The following is a 27,078-nucleotide window of genomic DNA, read 5'->3' as shown; positions in this document are numbered from 1 at the left end:
TTTCAAAGTGATTGCATGCAACTTGTTTTTTTTTTTTTTTTTTTAACAAGTGGAATCTTAGAAAAGTCAAGTAAGAAAGATAGTATTACGAGAACTGGGAGAAAATAATTTCCAAATATTTGTGATTATCAGTAGTTAAAATATAATGAATACGTATTCCAAATATTATTGTGTAACATTATCATTAGTTAAAACGCATGTAGTGCATGTATCTTGTTACTGAAAATTTTCACTATATAGAAATATAATAATATATACCTGAATTCTATGGCAGCTGGCCGAGTATGTGTCTGACGCTTTTATTATGAACAAGTCAGTCGAATGGGAGAGTAATAATCTTATTTCTGAAACCATTTCCTGTTTTGTGTGAATCAAAGGTTATCGTGGCAATTTATCATATCAAATTTGCACCGACACTAAATAATTTATTTTAAGAATATTTACCAGTGCACTTCGAATTCGTAAAGGGCCACATACATGTAAAGACTAATAGGAGACTTAACTGTATAGACTTACCTCATGGAGGTATGTCTGAATTAGATTATTGTCTATACACGCTCAGACTTACCTCCTAGAAGACTTACAGTTAACAAAGTTGAAATCAATAGTAATTCTCAATAGAGAAATGCTATCATTCGAGAAATAATATTCCTTTATGGTTCTACATTCATATAAATGCGTAAGAATAGTTTCTCAAATTCATACTTTCATAAATTGCCGCCATTTCGGTACAGAGAAATGCTTAAAATGAAACAATGATAGAATCTCGACTACAACCTCGCAGTGTCGTTTGTTTCTATGTTTACTTTTTCTCCCGCTTAATTTGGAGAGTGTTACAGTTGGAAAAATTCAAACAGTCCTAGAACTCTGGAGACTTGCCTCAAAACCAAAAGTCTTAATATCATACTTTTCGCCCATACACGAGGAAATCTGTCTGTGGATTTAGGTTTTTTTTTTCTTTCATCAGTTGCTATATAACTGCATGCCCCATTACGAATGTAATACTACATGCATGAAGCCTATTCCAAATTTACAAATTATTTTAAGTTTTCCTCCCTAGATCACTCTTATTTGGTGTCACTTTTGTTGTTTATAGCTTGTAAGCTTGTAATATACAGGGACATCATTTTATTTTTACTTCAATTTTTATTGTACCTGAGTTTTGGAATGTACTTCACTCCCACCCCTTCTACTAGTAAACTTCCAACCGTTCACGACACAGAGCCGAGGGCGCGTAAGCAGTACTGAGTTACTGAGTATAGTACGGTTCAGAAATATGTTCACGTTTTCCAGTGTCGAAAGAGCTTTCAATATTGAATCATATTTTCGTACGGGTACTGTCGTCCGTTTCTCTATGTCGCATCCCGGTTTCCCCCACCTGCTTCTGTTCGCCCCTCTGTTAAGTCTAGTAGCTGGGCTATCTTAGCTCTTTTCTGAAAACATTAATTTCTGTTAGGAATTGGACGTCTACGTAATATTATACAAGCGTTTAAAATAACTTAAATAAAAGGGCCTCCTTAAGTAATTAACTGTCACGTGATTTCTTCCCTTTCTACGACCCTACGATATAACCACTTGGACGGACAGCAGATAGTATGTCTGAGTAATTTTATCTTTTCGGCTCGAGCAGAAGTGAAGATTGAATTTACAGTACGTAAGGTACTCTTTTATGGAGTAGGTACAGATTTTTTTTTCTTTATTTTAATAGGTTATTTTACGACGCTTTATCAACAGCTTAGGTTATTTAGCGTCTGAATGAGATGAAGGTGATAGTGCCGGTGAAATGAGTCCGGGGTCCAACACCGAAAGTTATCCAGCATTTGCTCATATTGGGTTGAGGGAAAACCCAGGAAAAAACCTCAATCAGGTAACTTGCTCCGACCGAGAATCGAACCCGGGCCACCTGGTTTCACAGCCACAGGTGTGGACAGTACAGAATTATTTCAACTTGAGTTACTAGTACGAAGAACGAAACTGGTAATTGGGATTAGGTACAATAGTCTATAGCGATAATATGCACATTATAACTGAAGCCTGTATCAAAATGAACGGCCACCATTTAAAAAATGTGTTTAAATATCCATATTATGATTATTTTTCAATTTAACTTCATTCTCTATAGTGTACGCTAATGTGCTGTAGACAGTATAATATACACTGCATAATGAATACGTCCACATGGGGAGCTCAGTTCGTGAGTAAAAACACTCATTGTTACTACTGTACTGTATTTTGATTAAACAAAAACCTAATGAAAATGATCAAACTTAAAAGCGCGATATCTCCTAGTTTACGTAAATGGATGAACTACTTTTCTTCCCTCCTATACCTAGCAAAGTGATTTGTTTGTATATTACGCCAGTATCATCGAACTCCAGTCGTGGAAGGGGTAGCAAACGGTGTTGATCCAAAGGTATAGCCAGGTTAGTATTAAAAATGTTAGTAAAAATAAAATGATGTCCCTGTAGAATTTGCTACTTTCACTGTCACTTTGAGCTTGATCTAATTTGTAGCATGTCAAAGTTTAACCTATTAACAAGTTTTGCAATTTCACTGTCATCTTCACTAACCTATTTACAAGTTTTGCAATTTCAATTTCACTTTCACTGAACTATTTACAAGTTTTGCAATTTCACTGTCACTTTAAGTTTGATGTTTCACAGAATTGTGAAGTCTATACCGCAGACGAAGGTCGAAAATATTTGGAGGTAGTTGGAGGCCAGTGCTTCGCACGTTGTTGGCCACTTGCCTCTGCTTCTTTGATTTTTTTATCATGTCGTTCCTTTGTCTGGTCACTACGCTACAATCAAATATTACATGATTGACTGTTTGTTCCTGCTGTCCGCATGGGCATATGGGAGACTCCATTATTCTAAATCTGTGGAAATATGCCCTCAGCTTCCCGTGTCCTGTTGTCATTGCTGTGAATTCTGGGGAAGTGGGTATCTTTCGGCTCAACCTCCTCTTGACTGAGGGGAAAAAAGGCTTTGCTTATCTTTCCTTTTGTCGAATTGGACCATTGTTGCTGCCACATGTCGAGCCCCCTCTCCTTCTCTTGTGTCAGAATAACTTCTCTTGGTGTTTTGTGGTAGTTGACTTCACTATCTTCTAACGCCACTGTTTTCGCCAATCTGTCTGCTAGTTCGTTGCCCATTATACCGGAATGTCCTTTGACCCAACCAAAGTGTATTATCCATTTGGATTGTGTTAATTCTATAATTTTTGTTTTTATTCTCTCAATTATTCTGCTCTGTTTTTATTTGTTACTCAGTAGGTCTAATGTTATCATGCTATCAGTGTATATGGCGACAAGCTTCTCTTCGTCTGATCGGTCTTGGATTCCTTGGAGCGTTTCTAGTACCTTTAAGACTGCAATTTGTTCAGCCTGGTTGTTTGTACAGTTTTGTGTAATTTGTATTTTAGTTGGTGTGTTGGGTTCCCGTTCTGGAATATAATTCCTGCTGCTCCTGCAATTTCTCCGGTTTTGCTACCATCGGTACACATTAGTTGGATATAGGGCTCCTTGTTCCACTTCGTGAATGACTGGTGATTGTGCAGGATGTCGCCAGTATTTAGGTTCCAGTGGGGAATCGTATTCTGCGTTGTTGGCTCTCGTCACCAGGTAAGTTTGTACTTTTCCTTCTATTGTTATGGCTATGGGGGGTATGCCAGCTAGTATGCAGGAGGCATCATAAGAAATAGTCCGGTAGGCTTTGGCTATTTTGATGTTGATGAGCCGTTGTGTCCTCTTGAATTTCGCGGGGTTCTTATTTTTCTTAATTGCTTCTGCCCACACTGGTGCTCCATAAGTTAAAATAGGCACAACGGCTCCTTCATAAATTATCTTGCGCAATTTGTGACCTAAGCCTCATTGTAGCTTAGCTGTTCTTGCCAATCTGTTTATCAAAATGAGCGAGTTTTCTGCGACATGATCTATATAAGTGAAGTTGAATTTGGTGTCTAGGTATATTCCTAAGTATTTAATTTCCTCAGTTTGAGCCAGCCTTTTATGGTTCAAGTAAATGCTGGCATTTCTGTCCTCGTTCCTTTTCCTTGTTATGAAGAGATTCTTCAATTTTTTGGCGTTAAATTCTATTTTGCTTTTAGTTGCCCAGTTCTCGATCTTCTTGATGTCTTGGTTTGCGGTTTGTTCTGCTTCTAGTTTGAACTTTGTGAACACTTACGTTCAGGTTAGGTAAGTCTCTGCGTTTATGGGTCTTAACAGAGTTCACACTGCCGCTTATAACGATAACTTCAGATATGTTCTCTGGCTGGCTGAGGTTTTAGGTTTGACAACATACTGCCAAGCTATGCTTCTGCCAATCCCGAAAAGATGCCGTGCATTTATTTGGTCTCATAAATGTATAATTTTTATATTTGGAGTTCATGTCTTAGTTATGACTCAAGGTATATTAACCCTATTGACTGAAACTCAACACTTGCAAAGAGTCGTGGGTTCAAATCCCAGTTGCTGTGAGAGCATTGTTTTGGGATCACTCATCTCTCATTACCGTTTACGTAAACATGAAAATGAAATTATACAAGTCGTATATATTCATAACAATAAGTATTTGATTTTCCATTTTTTTAACGCAATTAACATTATTACTGTGGTTTAAGAACTACTTTTTGTTATTGTCATTAAATTTTATGACTAAATCCTTAGGTCTGTCGACTGTTTCATCTCCAGCAAGCTCTCCATCTTTTTCTTGGACGTCTTAACTTTTCGTCTGCTTTGTGGTGTATAATTGAATATTTGTGAGAGAATCCGGATTTGTCCCATTCTTAAAAGAAGTGCATACCAGTTTTGTCTATTATAATTTTATTGTCTAAAATTTATATAAGGTGGGCCAAAGAAATGGGAGATTTTAATTTTGTTGTTGGTAGTACATGGATTATTTTAATAGACTTAGATTCATTGTCATTATTTAGCCTGACTGTTGCAGATTATTAAACATGGAGCATTGGACTGGTGAACAACGAGGATTTGCTTTAAAATATTATCTAAATGGTCGGTGTGCAGAAGCTGCTCATAGCGCATTTTATTGCCACTTTCAACTCCACCGTCATGATCCTGTGCTTTCTTCATGTGCGATTAAAACTTGAGTTCGCAATTTAGAAAAAACAGGCCATATTTCTTTGAGGGTGCCAATGGTCGTGCGCAAACTTTAATGCAGCTCGTTATGTGATAATGATTAAAAAAATTTTTAAGTGGTCAATTGAGAAGAAGAACAGGTCAACTTGGCTACAGCAAGATGGTGCAGCAGCACATAGTGCAGCCATCTCTGTGACGGACACGCGAAATTTGTTTCGGAATCATGTTGTATCAAGAAATGGAGACATTGCGTGGCCTGCGTGATCTACCATTTAAGTGCATGTGATTTCTTTTTACAGGGATATCCAAAAATTAAGGTATGTGTAAACAAACCGTGAAACATTTAACAACTGAAAACAGCAGTTCTTGAAGAAATTTGAAACATCACAGTCGAAATGCTGCAAAGTGTAATGTGAAACATCAAAGAACGATTACAAGAATATATTCTCGTTGGTGGAGGTTATTTGAAGAAGTAGTGGTTACATTCAAATGGCATACCTACTATATTCCTTATTTTCATATAATAAAGGTTAATTTAATACAATATCTAAAGTTTCATTTCACTACTTAAAAATTTTGGCCCACCTTGTAACTTGGTATTTTCAGTTTAATCGAATATAATTTCTTTTTAAATCTCTTAATACGTATCCCACCAACTGTCACAGAAATTTCAGTTCAGTATTTACGAACCTTTTACATTAGTTTCTAGTTAATGTCCAATTTTATGTCCCATAGAGGACAGTTACGGCTGTTGTTTTCTAAAATTTAATAATTGTATCTTTTTTTTTTTTCTTTCCATTAATGTTTGTACCCATCAACTGTGGAAACTTGTTTTTTTTTAGCTCTTGATCTCTGAATCAGTCATATGAGAAGCTGCTGCACCCTAGTAACGTGTTCAGATATCTTGTATTAATTTCAGTCTTTGCTCTAAGCTGTTTTTATTTATTTTTATTTATTTATAGTTATTGAACATAACAGGCAAAGCCCAATTACAATGTTCAAGACAGACAAACTAATTTATAAAACATAAACACCTATAAAAAACTGAAACAAAATAGAAAAAAGAGAAATTGAAATGAGGTGTGAAAGCAGCTTCAAATTAACTAACAACAATATTCTGTATAATATGATAATTTTATTTAATTTATCTGACCCAATATTTTGGGTTTGCCCTGCGACACAGAATAGCTCACAATAAAATTTAAAATGAAAAGTTATATAAACAGGTTTCAGACAAAATTGATTAAGACATAAGAAAAAAAAAAAATAGAACCAAATTCTGTATCTAGAGAAATTCATATTGAAAATATCAACATTCGGATTAGGATGTAATGGTATTGTATAACTGTAACATTTGGAAAACTGTGGAACTTTTGTGGGATTCAGTATTTGCCCTTGGTATTTAAATAAATTTCGAAATTTTGTATTAACCTTAGGTGCATATAATGTTATATAATAAAATAAACCAACACAGTCCAACTTACTGTTAATAATTTTATAAAGGAAGTTTAAAGATTGACAATTTCGTCTAATTTGCAAACTAGTAAAATGGAAATGTTGAAGCATTGTAGCATAACTCTCATAAGTAGGATAATTATTATAAAGTTTGTAATATAACCATTTTAGAGATTTATTTTGAATTTTTTCTAGTAACAGAATATATTTGTTAGTAACTGGGTTCCAGATAACCACAGCATATTCTAATTTAGATTGAACAATGGAATTATACAAAATTATTATAGTTTTGACTTTAAATTTACAAGAATTTCTCATAACAAAACCTAAACTTTTATAGGACAAATTTATAATATTATTAATATGACTATGAAATGTAAAATTACTCCTAAATAATATACCTAAATCTTTATATTCATTTTCTGCTGGTAAAACTTTTGCCTCTAGTTTATATGAAAATTTAATTGTATTTTTCAATCTAGAAAACATCATACATATACACTTATTAATATTAAATAACAATTTATTATTAATACTCCAAATATGTAAGTTTGTAATTTCTTTTTGAAGTAGCTTACAATCTGATATAGTTTTGATTTCTTTATACAATTTAATATCATCCGCAAATAATAAAATTTTAGAATGTTGTACACAATTCACAATATCATTAACAAACCTTGAGGCACACCACAATTTACTATAAAAGGCTTAGAAGTATGTCCATGAAAGTTCACAACTTGTACTGTTCCTTTCAAGTAAGATTTAATTAACGTTAGCAATGAGAAAGAAAATCCAAATTGTTTCAATTTTAATAAAAGAATATCATGTTGTCTACCTTTCCGGTTGAACTAAAATGCATTTTTCTTTCTTGCAGAAAAAAGCTGTTGGGGGTGACCTGTATGAGCAGGTGTTTTATTCTCTAGACCTTATAGAGAAGGATTATTTTGGACTGCAGTACACAGACGCCAACAATGTGCAGGTGAGAACACACCCTCGTCTTTTGTCTTCTGTAATTTTTGTTACTACAGTACAATGTGAGAGAGTGGAAGGCTATTGGTTCGGAGATACCGTAATTGTCTTTGTATCATGTTTTAATACATGGTGCGAATTGTATATAACGAAAATTAGTTGTATCTTTCATGAAAATGTTTATGATTTCACAAATTTTATTTATTTTTTTCGTAATATGGGGGAAAGAGAAAATATTAGAATTGATATTTATTTATTTGATCTGACAGGATTAAGGCCATAAGGCCTTCACTTCCATCCTACCAGATAACACTCATAAATACAAAAAATACAAACACTGACAGAAATAATATAAATTAAATTAAAGCCCTATGGAGGATCAACAGGTTCAAAAGAACACTAGAGCATTGAGCTAATACAAGAAAAGAGAAACATAGCAATGATGAAAGTGATGATGATGATGATGATGATGATGATGATGATGATGATGATGATAATAATAATAAATACATTACATATTAAGGGTAAAACTAAGAACAGCGTAGTTACAAGCCGAAGTTGTGCAACCTGAGAAGTGTTTAACAAGCAATTCTATGAACTAGAATGTGATTCCTAAATTTAAATTTGAATTTTAATATTGTCCAACAGTCTCTGACATGGTCAGGGAGAGAATTCCAGAGGTGTGGAATCAATATGCTGAAAGATGATGAGTAGAAAGATGTTCTATGCAGAGGAATAGAGAGAAGGTACATGTTCGGGTTCAAGGTAGTGGAAGGTAAACAAAACGAGGTGGATGGTTTTAAATAGTAATAAAAGAGGGAGTTGAAGAATCTTCTTTCTTTAAGTTGATTCCAAGACAGCAGTTCTAGTGACGGTGTTACATGATTGAATTTTCTAATGTTACAAATGAAACGAACGCAGATATTGTGAACATGCTGTAAACTGTATTCAGTATTTAGATTCGTGAATAGAGAATCGCAATAATCGATGTGGGGCATCGCTAAATACTTTAAGGAATAAATTTCAAGATCTTTATTGTAAATCATCTTTTATCATCTTTGGTATTGTAAAAGTGGTTTTTGGTGTGATGTCTTAAGGTCTGTTCCCACTTAGCGGAATCAAATCGAACAGAATTTCTCTTCATATGTATTTAAGTGGAAGATACTGGTAGCAGAAAGCAGCATGTCAAATCAAACTGAACTGAACCGAATAGAATAGAATTCAAGAGCTAGATTACCTATTTCACTTGTGGAACAGAATTTCTTGTTTCGGGTATGATGTTGTCGTCGCGTCCATTTTTGGTAGTATAATTTGTTTATGTCAGGATAGGAGAAGAAATGTCTGAAGGAAGTGAAATAGGGAGAGAAGTATGACAAGGATGCCCTTTGTCATCTACCCTGTTCAACATCTACTTGGAGGATTTGGTGAAGAACTGTTTTCAGAACATGTGAGGGGTAAAAGTAGGAGGAAGAAGAATAAAGTGCATAAGATTTGCTGATGGTATGGGGTTGTTAGCAGAAGAGGAAACGATACTAAGGGATATGCTACTGGAGCTAAATGACAACTGTGAGCAGTATGGGATGAAGATAAATGCAAACAAGACGAAGACCATGGTTGTCGCAAGTAAAATAAAGAAGATAAACTTGCGAATTCTAAACGAGGCGGTAGAGCAAGTGAACAGCTTCAAATACTTGGGATGTACTATAAGCAGTAACATGAGCTGCAGCCAGGAATTCAAAAGAAGAATAGCAATGGCAAAGGAAGCTTTTAATAGAAAAAGGAACATCATCTGCAGACCTCTGGAAAAAGAACAAAGGAAAAGACTAGTGAAATGCTTTGTGTGAAGTGTGGCATTGTATGAGGCAGAAGCATGGACATTACGACGAAGTGAAGAGAAACTGATAGAAGCATTTGAAAGGTGGTTATGGAAAAGAATGGAGCATGTGAAGTGGACAGACAGAACAAAGAGTGGGTGAAGAAAGAATGATGCTGAAATTGATGAGAAAGGGAAAAAGGAATTGGCTGGGTCACTGGCTGAGAAGAAACTGCCCACTGAAGGATGCACTGGAAGGAATGGTGAACGGGAGAAGAGTTCAGGGCAAAAGAAGGTATCATAAAGATATGTGGATCATAAGCGGAGACTAAGAGGAAGGCAGAAAATAGGAAAGATTGGAGAATGTTGGGTTTGCAGTGAAAGACCCACCCTTGGGCAGAACACATGTACTTATGTATGTATGTATGTATGTATGTATGTATGTATGTATGTATGTATGTATGTATGTATGTATGTATGTATGTATGTAATTTGTTTATTGAAAGTTATTACTGAAATAGTACATATACAGCAAATTACAGTTCAATAGTATGAATGAAGAAAAATTAATACATTTTGTTCAGAATTATCTGCTATTGTATGACAAAACACAAAAGTATTCTGTAATAATTATGCCCGTGATAGTGCTTGGAGCACAATAAATTAATGAAAACATCAGGTAAAATTATTAAAGTCGAAAGAAACGCTATAGAACGAAATTTTCTTTCGTCTCCCAGAATATAGTGAAATAAATTCTAAAATTCTCCATGTGTATATCTATAGTTAAAATATCATGAATCCAGTATTTTCTTTTCTTGTTTTGGATATTTATTTCTTATTTTTTTCACCTCTTCACATAACTATGCTAAAACTATTATGGGATTCATTTTAAACTGCAACATGATTCGATTTGGTTCTATTTGATTCCATTAGATGCGGGCAGTGGTAGATGTTTCATTTCCGCTAGAAGAGAGTAGACCTTTATACGGTTTTTCTTCTTCTTTTTTTTTTAACTGTTCATTGTTAAGTAGCAATTTGTTCAGGAAGTAGTCGGATGATATAAACAAAATTATAATTATTTAAACTCAAAATCACTGGTGGCCTGTGGTCCCAAACCAGGAAGTCATACTTCTCATAAGATGTAGAACAGATCCCATATGCTACATACGACCTTCCTTTTCCTCAATTATATTTTTATTCATTTTTATTATTATTTATTTATTTGCGTCTTAGCTAAGGAAATCAATCACCTTTCATTAGAAGCACTAATAGCGGGAATCTTTGGTGTGCAATAAAACAGTTTGATGGCTTCAGAAAGAATTTTATTTGTTTTATTTTCAATCATATTTAATACATTTTTCCATATTCGTTCTGCAAAATGTTCTTTGTACTGTGTAGGAGAAATCATTTCCACCAATGTTATCTATTAATGAATTGAAGGCATTGGTGCATAATTAACTATAATTCATAAATTTGACATTGTCACCTAAATCATTAAGTTTCAATTTGAAAATAGCATTTCCATTTATGTCGCAATGTCAGCTAATATCTGGTTGTAAAGTATCTTATATTTAGATGTTGGTGTAATACCAATGGATTCGTCTCTCAGTTTATTCCAGTTCAGAGTATTTGTCAGATGTGAATTGAAGTTGAAATAGAATTTATATACTCCGGCAATCAAACCCCATCTCGTATGATTTTCGTGTCTACTGCATAAAACATATTTGCTGCAAAACTGTGCGTTGAAAATTAAACCAGTTTTTAAAATGTTGAAACTGAGGAGACTATTTTGAAAACCTTCAGCTTCTATCTTTTATTGATACAGCATCTGAGCCAGAGAAAAAAGTTATTTCACTCAGAACATCAATTAATTCTAGTCAGGTAATGTGAATGGAAGATATGACCTTGGCATTGGAATTCCATCTTGTGTAACTGTTTGTGAGAATATGTTTCCCTACTATACGTTCAAGTATAGTCAGGCTTTGAAGATCGATTGAAGTACACTACTAGGATGCTTTAAACTGTGGAGAAAAATCTTCTTACAAATTTTGTGCTTCGACAACTCTGCTGCAAAACTGAATTTAAACAATGGGCAAATCAATGGATGAAAAGCACTTGGAGACTATTACACGAATTTAGCTTGTAAGCCATTTAACTTTCCCGCCAAAGCACTATTACCATCGTTTGTTTGAGTCTCAAATTTATTTTTTGCGTCGTGCAATTCAAGCATATCATTCAGCACAGTAAATGTAGCAACACCACTTTTCACTTAAATCACGAACTCAAGAAAATGTTCTTGAATTTTACAATTAAAATTTAACATTCCAGCAACAACTTTTTCACATACGCATCCACATCATTCTGAATTGTCTTTGAAAGTAATTTTCTACCATTTCTACTTGAAATCTTCACTTCTACCCTGAGAAATTCTTCAGATCATTAAAACCTGCAGAAAGTCAGACTATTTTTTTCGTGCATAATAATAAACAATACCAACAGAACGATTTATGTTTTCTTGCACTTCCACATATAACGAAATATGGAATGTTCGAGACTTCTACTTATTTTTCTGAAAAAAAAAAACAATGATGATGAAGTAGATCGCCCTTTCTTCAGAATATCACTTCTTTCAAAATGAATTTTGTCATGAAAAGGAACTGTCCAACAGAGAACTAATACATACTGTCCATGTGAAAGTGTGTTACCCTCCGCACTAGTGCCTGTTATATCCACTGTACAGTGTGTTTCATAAGTTCCTTATTAACATTTGAAAAGATATTTTTTTTTCGAAAAATCGCTCGGACACGTCAAACCTTATATTTTAAAAGACACTTTTTCACATAAACAAACCATTTTTAACATAACTGTTGTGCGAGTCGTGATGTCATCACAAGCATTTTTAAATGACATCCTGTTTTTTTTTTCTATTTTCCATCTGAAAGAGAATCTTCATAAATATAACTTATGTTAACTGAAGATCCCATGTGTTTAATTGAATTTGACACTTGTAGAACTTGTTGAATTTACAAACAATACACATTTCGTAACACAATTTTGTCACAAAATTGAATTGTGTAACTTCAATATTTGGCATTTATAATTAATAATAAAATTGTTAGTAATTTCTCTGAAACGAATAAATTATAGTTTTTTTTTTTTTGTTCAGTTACTGCTGGTGGTATTTCTCCAATCATCATTAAAATTTCAATTCTATCAATTTCACTTAACATCTTTATTTTCTGTTATTTTTAACAATTAACCACTTTCATAACACCAGGAAACCCAACTATTTATTTGGTTACCATAGCAACATTTAGTACAAAAACAGTTGGAAGCTTGAGAATTACAAGGGTACTAACTGTCATTTTATCGAAATTGAAATAAACGTATTTTCTTATGTAATTTTGTGAGTAGAATATGATCCGTCATTTTGTTTTCTGGCTAGAGCACTTCTAATACCAGAAAATGCAATGTGATATTCTGGCAGACCCCATCAGCCAAAATATTAGAACAGTACTGGTACTAACTGTATTGGTGCTGTTACAGTGTTTGCCTTTGCAGAATTATAAGAGTACTATCTGCAATTTTAGCCAATAGGAACTCTGATTTACAATATGTGATCAGCAATTAATTGGAAAGAAAAAAAGGAAGCAAGCATATGTTTATATTTAGAAGTATTATTTTACTATAAATAATATCAAAACAGTACTTATTGTGGGAATATAGATTCAGAAGCTCAAAGTGGATTCCATTCCATTACATTTTGAAGTTTTTGAGATCCGGGTGTGTATAAACTATCATAAAATTTCTGCACATGTTATGCACTTTTTGTTGACATGCAGCAAACACTGCCTCTATCATTCCTCAGAAACTCTCAGGCCTTCTATTAGAGAAAGTAATGAGTGTGTTCATGTTTGTTCAAGTGATGATTCCTACATGGTGATATGGAATGAAGAATAAGCTAAGTGTGGATCCTCTGAAGTAACATAGGTACTCATCAAAGTTCTCTATGAGATGAGCAAGAAAAGAGTTCTCCCAGTGGTAGAGTTGGTCCTGTGGAGCGATGGATGTTCTGGTAGAAATAAGAAATTCTTCATAGTGACACTCTAGTCCTAACAAATTCAACGTGGTTTTGCAGAAAAAATCAGACACACATTTCTCGTAAGTGGTAATACATTTCTTCCATGCAACTTCAGTCACATAGAAAAAATGAAGAAGGCACATATAAATGAAATTCACGTACCTTGTGATTGCTTTAAGCGAATAGAACTATCTAGACGTGAGAAGCCATTTGTAGTTCTGCTAATGAGTTGCCAAGATGTTTTTAACTTTACAGTGTTGATGTCACAAATGTTCCAAAAACCAAACTCTTTATCAGATATGAAGATTAGAAGTTTGTCTGAATTCTACATTGAAGAAGAAAATTCTTTCTCACTGCTCTTCAAACATGCATACAGTGATGTAGACGGTTACAGTGCACTTCAGTATTCATGAAGCTGGATGACTACGTATTCTTCCAGCTCTTGTGAAGAGATAAAAATCAAATCCAATTAATTCAGCTTAATTAAAAAATCTCAAGCTGCAAATAAATTTCATGCCTGCAGATAAGAAAACCTTCTGGGATGAGTTCTTCATTGTGCAAGATAAACTAGAAACCAAACAGTCTTATAACAAGCAAGAAAAATGTTACATTTTACAGTAGTATTAAATTCCTGTCTGACAGAATACTGAATATTAAAACTCCTATTCAGAATGATTTTAATTAGGTTTCTTTATAGGTAATACAGTAGCGTGCAAATTAATCCGAACACGACATATTTTTACATTTTCTGTCATTGTTGGCCTCACAGCTGCTCATACCGCTTTAATTGACATCTGTAGTACGTGTAATTCCATTGTTGAAGGTCTGTCGTTATTATTTTTTTTATAATATGTGACATTTTGCATGTCGTTTTGTACTTATAAGCATTTCAGTTGTGTTGAAGACTTAATACTGCAATCCTGTGTACATTCTGTCGTCTTCACAAATGGATACAACTCCACGAAAACGGTCTAAAATTATAACATTAGCAGAGCATTCTTCTATGATACAGAGGCAAATTGCTGCAGAATGTCACATCGGTTTGGCTACTGTTAATTCGATCATAAAACGATACAGGGAGACTGGATCCATCACAACCCAGAAAAAAGGAAACTGTGGCCGGAAAAGGAAGACTTCACCTGCAGATGATCGTTTAATTGTCAGGAAAAGTAAATTACTGCTGTCGACTTAACCCGCGAGTTAATGGCTACCACTGGGGCGAATATTCACGTGACAACAGTGCGGCGTAGGCTTTTGGAAGCTGGACGAAGGGCTCGTAAGCCTATTAAGAAGCAACTGCTAACCCCTGTTATGTGCAAAAAATGCTTAATGTGGGCAAAATTACATCAACACTGGACAGTGAATGACTGGAAGAATGTACTTTTTTCCGATGAGTCTCATTTCGAGGTCCACGGCCACCGTGTTTCTTACGTACTGAAACGATCCGAAAAAGTAACAGCAGCTCATCTCCAACAAGCACCCAAATACCCCCCTAAAGTAATGTTTTGGGGTTGTTTTACACATGAAGGGCCTGGAGCATTAATACCTATCAAGGGAATGATGAATTCTGACAAATATATTCACTTATTGGAAACCAGAATCGTACCCCAGCTGCAAAAATCATTAACGGATGGCAGAGGTGTGTTCCAACAAGACCTGGCACCATGCCATACGTCTCGAAAAACTACAGAATTCTTCAACAAGAAGAATATTCAGATACTCCCCTGGCCAGGCAACTCACCCGACATCAACCCCATTGAGAACTTGTGGTCAATTTGCAAAAGAAGAATGCAAAAAATGGATTGTTCTACAAAGGAGAAGATGATTTCTGCCCTCATTGGTGTATGGTTTTGCGATGAAGAAATGGAGAATATTTGTGGGAAATTAGTGGAATCCATGCCAAATCGTCTCAGAGCTGTTATTAGGAACAAGGGAGGCCACATAGATTACTGAGGTATGTCTTAGATCCTTTTTTTTTATCCCGTTTGAGTGTTTTTGCATAAGTAATTACATTCGGATTAATTTGCATGCTACTGTACCACGCTCATTTTCCATTCGATTTGTATGAACAGTTTCATTTCAACTACACAATTTGTTTATAGATACTTACTTACTTACTTACTGGCTGGCTTTTAAGGAACCTGGAGGTTCATTGCCGCCCTCACATAAGCCCGCCATTGGTCCCTATCCTGAGCAAGATTAAGCCAGTCTCTATCATTGTATCCCACCTCCCTCAAATCCATTTTAATATTATCCTTCCATCTACATCTCGGCCTCCCCAAAGGTCTTTTTCCCTCCAGCCTCCCAACTAACACTCTATATGCATTTCTGGATTCGCCCATACGTGCTACATGCCCTGCCCATCTCAAATGTCTGGATTTAATGTTCCTAATTACGTCAGGTGAAGAATATAATGCGTGCAGTTCTGTGTTGTGTAACTTTCTCCATTCTCCTGTAACTTCATCCCTCTTAGCCCCAAATATTTTCCTAAGCACCTTATTCTCAAACACCCTTAACCTATTTTCCTCTCTCAAAGTGAGAGTCCAAGTTTCACAACCATAAAGAACAACCGGTAATATAACTGTTTTAGAAATTCTAACTTTCAGATTTTTTGACAGCAGACTGGATGATAAAAGCTTCTCAACCGAATAATAACAGGCATTTCCCATATTTATTCTGTGTTTAATTTCCTCCCGAGTGTCATTTATATTTGTTACTGTTGCTCCCAGGTATTTGAATTTTTCCATCTCTTCAAAAGATAAATTTCCAATTTTTATATTTCCATTTCGCACAATATTCTGGTCACGAGACATAATCATATACTTTGTCTTTTCGGGATTTACTTCCAAACCTATCTCTTTACTTGCTTTAAATAAAATTCCCATGTTTTCCCTAATCGTTTGTGGATTTTCTCCTAACATATTCACGTCATCCGCATAGACAAGCAGCTGATGTAACCCTTTCAATTCCAAACCCTCTCTTTTATCCTGGACTTTCCTAATGGCATACTCTAGAGCAAAATTAAAAAGTAAAGGTGATAGTGCATCTCCTTGCTTTAGCCCACAGTGAATTTGAAACGCATCTGACAGAATACAAACTCTGCTGTACGTTTCACTGAGACACATTTTAATTAATCGAACTAGTTTCTTGGGAATACCAAATTCATTAAGAATATCATATGAAACTTCTGTCTTAACCGAGTCATATGCCTTTTCGAAATCTATGAATAACTGGTGCACTGTTTATAGATAGAGCTAAATAAATATTTTGCTTGTAGAGCAAAATGGAAAAATGGTGGTTAGTATCCTTATAATTCTCAACTCCTCAATTGATAGTTTGTGTAATGATGCAGAAAAAACCAAATCTTTCAGATAATGAAAATAAAAATACAAGGTGCCATTTAAAAAAAGTTTCCGATGACTTCACAACTCTCATAACAATGACCATAAAAATGTTTCCTTATTGTTGAAAAGTTCCCTTCAAAATATAAAATTTTTCGTGTCCGAGTGTTTTTTTGGAAAAAAAAAAAATTATTCGTTTAAATTTAAAAGACAATATGCGAAACTTAAGAAACACACCGTATAAATGGGGCATAAGGTTCCAAAATCCGTCTTATTTATTTTTATACGAAATTGTGTTAGTAGTAGTTTCTGAATCTACTCCCTTTTTGTCTATCATTTTATGGACACTGTATATTCTAAACCAGGCCTGCACAAACAGCGCTCAGTGAGTGCGGCTGCTCCTTCAGCGTGGGAGAGCCGTCTAACAGCTTGCCGGAAAGATATGTCGGAATGATGTACGCCTTCTATAGGTAGAGGATAGTCCACGAAGCTATCTGGTGTAGTGTGTATTATCAGTAGCTATTTCACTTTGCCTGTCTACGGCTACATAATGAAGGAATCTAAAAGACGGAAAAGTGATCATCAGGCAAATTCTTTGAATATTGCATGGAAAAATGCTTATTTTTTCACAGCAGCTGGAGTCGATACTTATCTGCCACGAAAGTTCGAAAGAAAGAGGAAAACATAATTTAATGCGTTATTACTAGAAATACGATGATTTTGTTGGTGAAGCTCACAGTAAAAAGGTTCATGAGTTGAAAGTTGCATTACTACATGAGGTAGGGTACGTTAGAATTTATTAATCTTCAACAATTTAAATATCTCTCTTCAGGGAAAAGGCCAGCTCATTATTGATATATTGAATAAATTACGGGATTTCAGTTGTAAACTTACACTTTCGTAAGTCAGTTTTGGGAAGGTACTATGGCTCACTTTCGAACGATAGAAACTGCTCGTGATGAAGCCATGTTAAACGATTATGTGCAAATATTAATTGAAATTCAAAATGAATTTAATTCTAGGTTCCAAGATCTTGTCTTAATTGGAAAGAAGTTTAAAGTTATCATAATAAACTCCTTCAACACCAGTTGAAACAGTGTCATACAATTTACAGATCGGCCTGGTTGGTACAGTGCTGGCCTTCTATGCCCGAGGTTGCGTGTTCGATTCCGGGCCAGGTCGATGGCATTTAAGTGTGATTAAATGCGACAGGCTCATGTCAGTAGATTTACTGGCATGTAAAAGAACTCCTGTGGGACAAAATTCTGGCACACGGGCAACACTGATATAACCTTGGCAGTTGCGAATGTCATTAAATAAAACCTAATATTTAACATTTAACGATTTATAGCTCGAACTTATTCATTTTCAATGGGACCTATGGGCTAAAGACTATTTGAATGATACTACTAGCCTCGTTGAGTTTTACAAGACTAAACCTCAGCAATAATATCCACAACTGGCTGGCTGTGAAAATGATTGCTATGTTTGGCTCAACATTTAAATTTGTGAGCAACTTTACTGTTTTCTATAATAACTTTAATAAAGGCAGGCATCGAACATCTGTAACTGATGTTTCATTACGAGCAGTACTGTTTCTTTCAGCTGCCAACAGCATAAAACCCCGATTTGATGTACTGATAAATACAAATATAACAAAATGATATTGTACATATAAGTAGCTATAGAATTTCTGTTATTTCTGTAATATAAATATTTCTTTATTAATTAATAATAATCCAAGATAGTTTTGTGAACACTGAACGGGAATTCATTTCATGAACACTCTTACTAGTACTTTCTTTTGTGTACAAGATCACCCCTTCTTCCAGTCCACCCTTATACAGAGCGCAGCTAATATCTGAGTTCTGCTCATGAGCTGTGAGCCGGCTCAGAGAGCACAAACCTTGTGCAAGCCTGTTCTAAACTATGTTTTATCCCTTTTAAATTTACAAAATCTACTACTGTTCCAAAAGACTTCTAGTCCACTAGTACAGTAGTTGGAGGTCGCAAACAGAAGGCTCGCCCAAAAGCAGATCGCGTCTTCAGAAAGTTTGGAACCACTGGCCTAGACAGTAATACAGCTTATTTCGTAACTTCTCTACATAGCATTGTCATAGTGTCAAAACCATACATAAATAATGTAAATCCAAACGTCGGCTATTATTATCCTTTATTCTGTTTTAAATTTTTAAACAACAGGTTTATAATACACAACCACAATTGCTTAATATTAGCTTGTATTACAACCTGAAATAACCTATAATTAATAATAAAAATGTATCTCATGAAACCCCCCAAGAACTCGTTCCTGTAGAGTCGTACTCTTTAAAGAGATGTGTAGATGCAGTCAGAGAACATTTCCAGCAACTGTTATGAAATGGGTGAGTACTGTTAATGTGTTCATAAAAATCCAACTCTACCTGCTTTTATGCCAAAAATTATACTGCGTGTTTCATTCAGTTATTGTTGTTACCCGTACATAGTTTTTGTAAACTGCTGCATAGTTTAAAAGTAGTAAGCTTACTGTATAATGTGAAGTGCAGTATTAACAGTAAGATTTAGGCCTATACATGAATACATTGAAGAGAAAAGTAACACACAAAAATATGTCGAAGCATGCAGTTATCTGTGTTTATATTCTTGCATTCTGATCTACAAAAATTGATGTTCATAAAACTCAAGTATTTGATGGCTAATTATTTCATTTTTATTCTAGCACTGGCTGGACCCAACGAAGGCCATTAAGAAACAAGTAAAAAGTAAGTTTACCATTTCTTATTTTTCTAGTGATCATTATTATGAATTATAAAATGTATTTTATTTGTATATTGATTTGTAATATTTTGATCCATTTTTGTTGATTATAAATAAGTATAGACTAAATTTTTATGTGCAGATATGGAAATAAAATTTGGAGATCCCCCATAGTATAAGTTTCGCTTACAACACACTGCTCATGTGCACTCATGTGCATTAAACAAGAGTCCCTGTATGTATGCTACTTGTGGACAGTCATGCGAAATTGTTGCCTAATGGCGTGCATAGATACTGCAAAGCCTTAGTTTTAAACGATTTACAAAGTGTCATGGAAATTTAACGAAATTGGGTTTTTACATTACATTAATATTGGGCTGTAATCATGAATGAGGGCAAATCGAAAAGGCTTTACCCCTGCACCTTTTTTTCAGCCATGATAATAAAAATACAGGCAGTGTTCTAAGTACCTTTGACTATTTTTCCACATAGTCACATCGTAGGTGAGGCATTTCTTCCATCATACCACTAGTTTGGAGATGCTGCTATTGTAGAATTCGGCCAGTAAAGTGCGGAACCACTGCCGGACAGTGGTCTTCGCATCGTTGTCGGAAATGAACCTCTGGCCAGCCTGGAACTTCTTTAGTGGATCGAACGCATGGTAATCACTGGATGCGAGGTCTGGACTCTACAGTGGATGCTCCATATCTCTTATCCGAATGACTCAGTTGGGCGACTATCCTGTTTATCACATGAGGACTGGTGTTGTCATGGAGGAGAACCATATTGTCCATGAGAATCCCCTGACGTTTTTTCTGATGGCAGCTCGCAGACGTGAGAGTGTGCCACAATATCTGTCTGCGTTGATGGTGTCACCTCATGGCATGAAATCCAGCAGGAGTGGTTCTCAGTGATCCTAGAAGACGTGAGCATCAACTTCCCAACTGATGGTATTGTACGGAATTTCTTCGTGACAGGCAAACTGGTTGGATTCTGGAGTGAAATGCAATATCCACGTTTCATCTCCATTGGCAATGAGATCCAGAAATCTTTCACTCTCCTCGAAGTAATGCTGCAAATGTTGCAGTGCACATGTTCGGTCCACTGAAGAAGTTTCTGGCAGGCGAGAGGTTCATTTCCGACGATGCGAAGACCATTGTCGAGCGGTGGTTCTGCGTCTAATGTCCGAATTCTGCAACAGTGGCATCTCCAAACTAGTGATGCAATGGAACTGAAGTGTCTATTAAAAGAAATAGAGAATTTAAAATTTACTATACTATAGCAGATTTTTGCGTTTCAATGGAAATTCTAAATATAAGATCCTAATTATTGCAGTGTACATGACCTTGTCGAGAATTAAAACCTTGTCACATAGTGAAGATAGGGGAATGATAAAGATGATTATTGGTATCGACAAAGGAAATTAACAGTAAACATGAGGGAGGTGAAGCGCGACTCATGTTGCGTTGCACGCAGCTTCCTGTACATTTGTACAGTTCTGCAATAACATATCAATCACCTTGGTGCTCCACTGTGCATGAAGATAGTGGCCAACCTGTTTACTTGTCATCCATTTGTTTCAATCGGCATTTACATGACGAGGACTAACTGCAACATTGCCGTCTCTCTCATTTATAATTATTATAGTAATTAAGACTGTTAAACTAAAATGTGCTAATTTAGTAAAAAATCCTTTTGTTTTTGTATAGTATAGTGTAGTAGTATATATGTTTATTTAACCTGGTAGAGATAAGGCCATCAGGCCTTCTCTTCCTCTCTGCCATTGAATTACAACTACACTATTAAGAATATAATTATAATTACAATTAATATTAAATTTATAAATACAATAAAAATCAAAGTACTAAAAGATTAACTGATTAATAAACGCTAGACAGTTTACTGTAGAAGTTAAGAACAAAGAAAGATTTATTTTACTTAAGTAAAAAAAAATCTTTTTTTTGTATAAGTAAATCTCTTTTTTACCATTCATGCTTTATGAGTTTATGAGTTTCGTGCAGTTTTTGGAAAGATTTAGTCATACTGTAAAATAGAGATAATGTATATTGTTACCTTTCTTGTTGTGTAAAGACTATGGAAAACATTATAATTTGCAAAATTGAGTATCTTGATTTTTATGGAATTATCAGTTTTCAACAGCATTGGCAAAAACTATTTTTAGTATAACACTTAGTAAATTATTGTGTGCTAAAAGAGCACGCGAAGTTCTCCAAAGAATGTTATATAAGGTAATTAATTGCGTACAGTATCAGAAAAAAAGTAATAGGCTACTTGAATTTTCTACTGTGCATGCTCAAAGACCTAGAGCACAGATACACAAGCTATTGCTAACGAAGTTGTTGAAATTCGTTCTATTTCGAGTTTCTGTAACCTGTTCTGAAACACTTGAAAAGATGCAAAGAATATGGATTTGCTGTAAATTATATATTTTTTAAGTTGGTTATTTAACGACGCTGTATCAACTACAAGGTTATTAACGTCGATGAGATTGGTGATAGTGAGATGGTATTAGGCGAGATGAGGTCGAGGATTTACCATAGATTACCTGACATTCACCTTATGGTTAGAGAAAACCTCGGAAAAACCAACCAGGTAATTAACCCAAGCGGGGATCGAACCCGCGCCCTAGCGCAACTTCAGACTGGCAGACAAGCACCTTAACCGACTGAGCCACGCCGGTGGTTGTAAATTATATATATATATATATATATATATATATATATTTATATGAGACTGAAGGTTTCACTTATATCAATATTCAGTATCCTCACGAAGGCCCAAATTTCGACTTTATTGCACGATTTTTATATATAAATTGTACAGTAAAATCGAAATTTAGTCCTTCATGAGGATATTGAATATTGATATGGTGCGCAGAAGTGAAGCCATGATCTGTCGGTGTTACAACCAAACGTTTCGTCCACTACTCCAGTGGACATCTTCACTGGCGTAGTACACGTGTGCAGAGAGATCTGCTGTGTGTATCAGGAACTGGCATTGAGACTGATAGCACGTCTATATTTAAGGTGTATGGCTGTTGTTGCTTGTCGTTGTCGCCGCAGCCAGTAGTGACAGTACTCTGTCAATCTACTGCAGCGTGTAGAACATTGACTTTCATAGGGATAGTGCAAGCACCCTAAGACCACGTTTACAAAACTAGAGCAACGTTCCTGGATCAAAATTGAAGTGGCACGAGGTCGTAGTGCACAAGAATGTTTTCAGGGACTGCGTGAAGCATGTGGAGATGCAGCGTTGCAATATCACACAGTGGCACAATGGGTTAAAGAGTTCCGGGAAGGCAGGGATGCCGTTCAGGACAACCTCCGTACAGGATGACCCCACGTGGAGGACAACACAGTTCAACTCCTTGCTTCCCTGATGGATGCTGATCACCAATGGACTGCGCGTGAGTTAGCAGCGGAAGTCGGAGTATGTCACAAAACTGTGCTCCACATTCTGGACGACATTCTGGGTTACCGGAAAATTGCACTGCATTGGATACCCCATGAAATTTCCGAGGTGTAACAATGGCACCGCTATGCAGTCGCACAGGCCTTGTTGGACTGCTACCAAAGGGAAGGTGACGACTTTCTTGGACGAATCGTCGCTATGGACGAAACCTGGGCTCGATCATACGAACCAAACTTGAAACGCCACTTAACTGGAAGCATCCCGGTTCTTCTCGTCTGAAGAAAGTGGGCCCTACACAAATTGCTGTGAAGGTGATGTTCATTGTGGCTTATGACATTGATGGGGAAATACTGCACCATACTGTACCTCCAAGGCAGACGGTAAATGCAGACTACTACTGCAGGTTCCTGCAGCACCATCTTCGTCCAGCGCTCAGGTGAAAACGACGACACTTGGTGGTACAGAATCCCATCATTCTTCATGACAATGCAAGGAGTCACACTGTTACTGCTGTCAAGAACATCTTGCATCGCTGGCAATGGGAGATTCTGGAATATCCACCATACTCACCCGATATGAGTCCATGCAATTACAATCTCTTTGCCAAAGTGAAAGAACTACTGCGAGGGACCCAGTACAAAACCAGAGATGAACTTATCCGTGCTATAGGGCGGTCAGTACAGAACATCAACAAAGATGGACGCACTGATGGTGTACGACACCTTCCAAACATTTGGCAAAAAGTAATAAATAAGGGGGGCGACTATATTGAAGATACGTAAATGTTGTACCCCTGTGAATAAAGCCATGTCTGAAATATCGAACTGTTGCCATTACTTTTTATCCAACCTTTGTATTGTGGTATTTATGTATTAAGCTTTGCGCAATATTATACTGTACATTACTAACCATTGGTTAAGTACAGTATACTTCAAGTCAGTCGTACTGGTCCTATGGAGCTCTGTTAGATACTACAGGTAATTGTTAGAAACATGCTGGCCTTTGGTTGCAAAGGTGACAAATTCATGGCCTTTGCTGTGTTCTGTGTTATTGTTTTAATATATTTTTGTCCCATTTTAATGTATAAGTTATATGAAAATCGTAACATGTCCAGAGTAATTGATATACATTTCTCAAACTTCATTTCTTCTTCATCCTTCTAAACAATAAATTATTGTCACTATTACATATTACAAAATTACTAGAGCTGGCTTTTTACTGTTACAACATCACTTTTGATTACTTTTGTGTTGTTTTGCATTCTGTTTATGTATTTCATATATGAGATTCAAACCTGGTTTAGTGGAAGAGAAGGCCTGATGGCCTTAACTCTGCGAGGAAAAATAAAGCTGCTGCTGCAGCCTTAAGTTAAAAAAAAAGGTACCTGTTGAAGTTTGAATGTTCGACCTATCCTCTGATAGAAACCATCTACAGTGTTTACTGATTGTGCTACAGAGACATAGCAATATTGTATCCGATGACAGCCATCTTAAATTAATAAGCCATGTTGATAGAACAATGTTGGCATAGCACTAAGTCAGACTTTGAGCTGGAGTGCGAGAGAGTGATCGAAGATTGTAGTGAAACTTAAATTTAAATTAACATTTAGTTTTTTTTAATAGTGGATATTGTTTTTAACAGCTGCTTGTGTTTTTGCTGTATAATGGGGGAAAAATATAGACCCTAACAGTAAGAATTACTACAATCGTTTTTTTATATTAATTTCACTTACTCAGTCTAAAAATGTTTGTTTCATTTTAGATATACATATTTGTATAGTTAAAGTTTAATTACTTAGATTTTAGATGCTTAGACCAGTGTGACGCGAACTGTTACCTGTTATTGTAATAAATTGATAAAATTAATTTAAATTAAATTAAAATGAAAATTAAATTGTTTTCATAAATATATTTTTGCATATAGCCCATTCGGTATCTCATAAAACCTACATGTGCGTGAACGTACATACCCACCGAGTTAGTGACATGTCCAGTGATATTGGAGACATTATGAAGGAGAAAATAAAGACCAGTCAGAAGTTCTCACTTCAGATCGACGAGTCCACAGATATTGGCTGTCACGCACAACTTCTTTCCCACATTCGGTACATTGATGGAGATGTAATTGTAATTAATTTTTTTTGCAAAGAACTGCCCGAGTGAGCTACCAGTGAAGAAATATTTCGTACAACTAATGAATATGTGGTCTGTAATAAATGAACATGGGAGGATTCCATTAGTGTTTGTACAGATGGAGCTGCCTCTGTGACAGGCCGAGTGAAAGGATTCATGGCTAAAGTACGTGAAGTAAATCCTAACATACGGAGCAACCACTGTTCCATTCTCCGCAAAGCTATTGTTGCTAAGTCTTTGCCATCTCCTCTGAAAATTGTGATGGACGAAGTAGTAAAAGTCGTGAACTTAATCAAATCGCGGTCCCTAATTATGAGGCTTTTTTCCGTTTTGTACACAAATTAAACTGATGATAGTGAAACAGTAAGTTAATAGTGACATAAATGTAGTAAACAGCATTTAACTTTAAAAGTAGATTTGAGAAACAGTGAGATTCCTTTGAATGATCTGAAAGATGTGCTTCTTATTCAATTGGCAGAGTTTAGTTTGAAATCTAACAGTGTGTTGGTAGGAGAACAGTATGTGTATGGGCAAGAATTTAATATAATAATTCACAAAATTGTTCTGTGTTTGTCAACATAATTTTGAACAATTGCACTGTGTGTAAATGACAACTGAAACATTAGGCCTACATTAGGTTATTACTAGACTAGTACTTCTTAAATTTATGAATCTACTCAGTCACTTACATTTATGTAGTGTAAATTTCAAATTATTGTCTAATACAATTTTTTAAAGCCCATCATCATTATTATTAGTATAGTAATATTGTTCACAATAATTTGATAAGCCTAATGGTTGACTTCAGGTACAGACCTACAGTAAAACAGTAAGTTAAAATTAGTTCATATTGTAATGCAAACCAAAGAAAGGAAAATGAATTATTATCTTTATTCAGTGTTTTCATTTTATCATGTAGTGTGTTATAGAAATACATTTATGAGATAAGGCTTATCGCTTGATTACTAATAGCATACACTCCAACTGCACATACCATAAAATTCAAGTTTTGTGTTATATTTCTTAATTGTGCAATAAAATGCGCGCGCGTGTGTGTGTGTGTATATACATACATACATACATACATACATACATACATACATACATACATACATACATACATACATACATACATACATACATACATACACACACTAGGGTGGACCCAAAAGTAACCAGAACCGAACTGTTGCGCGTGTATGCTGTGTAGTTATGAGTTGTGCTGTTAGGTGATGTTAGTTTGGTGTCTCCCGCGACTGTTAGATGGCCGACCACAAGGAACAAAGAGTGTGTGTGTGAAATGTTGTTTTCTGTTAGGGAAAACTGCAGCCGAGACCGTTGGGATGCTTCGACAAGCCTTTAATGATGATGCTTTGGGGAAATCACAGGTTTACGAGTGGTTTTCCCATTTCAAATGTGGCAACATGTCAACTGAAGACATGCCACGCCCGGGGCATCCTTCGACAGGAAGAAATGACGAAAACATTGCCAAAATCAAATGTGCAATTGATGAAGATCGTCGGAAGAGCATTGACGAAGTTTCTGAGTAAACGAACCTGTCATGGAGCATGGTCCAGCGAATTTTAACCAAAGATTTGCACATGAGACGGGTGTCTGCAAAATTTGTTCCTCGCTTACTCACAGATGACCAAAGAGAAAACCGCGTGAGAGTTTGCCGCGACTTGAAGAGTGAAGTGCAGAACGATCCAAATTTTCTTAAAAGAATTGTGACTGGGGATGAGTCTTGGTGCTATGGGTACAATCCAGAATCAAAGCCAGTAGAAAACTCCAAATTCACCATGACCCAAGAAAGCACATCAAGTGCGAACCAATGTCAAAACAATGTTGATTTGTTTTTTTGATTTGAATGACATTGTCCACAAAGAGTTCATTCCGCCAGGACAAACAGTAAACCGACATTTCTATTGGATGTGTTATGAAGATTACGAGAGAGAGTGCGACGAAAACGGCCCGAAATGTGGAGAAATGGGAACTGGTTGCTT

The 27,078-nt window shown here is 35.7% G+C and overlaps 1 protein-coding gene across 4 annotated transcripts in view; it reads left to right on the top strand.

The window, feature by feature from the left end:
- The window catches only part of yrt (erythrocyte membrane protein band 4.1-like yurt), a 192,606-nt gene that overhangs the window by 78,770 nt on the left and 86,758 nt on the right, over window positions 1-27,078 (top strand). For 3 of the 4 annotated variants that reach the window (XM_069824478.1, XM_069824486.1, XM_069824461.1), the window contains exons 2-3: window positions 7,425-7,529; window positions 19,474-19,516. In XM_069824478.1, the coding sequence (XP_069680579.1) occupies window positions 7,425-7,529; window positions 19,474-19,516 (148 nt within the window). Of the gene's footprint in view, window positions 1-3,423; window positions 3,623-7,424; window positions 7,530-19,473; window positions 19,517-27,078 lie in introns of all 4 variants that reach the window. The other variant, XM_069824469.1, reaches the window with a different exon arrangement.

Source organism: Periplaneta americana, chromosome 1, assembly GCF_040183065.1.
Source record: "Periplaneta americana isolate PAMFEO1 chromosome 1, P.americana_PAMFEO1_priV1, whole genome shotgun sequence".
NCBI classification, from domain to species: Eukaryota; Metazoa; Arthropoda; class Insecta; order Blattodea; family Blattidae; genus Periplaneta; species Periplaneta americana.
Note: the sequence above shows the minus strand (reverse complement) of the source record. Positions and strands in the feature narration are given on the sequence as shown.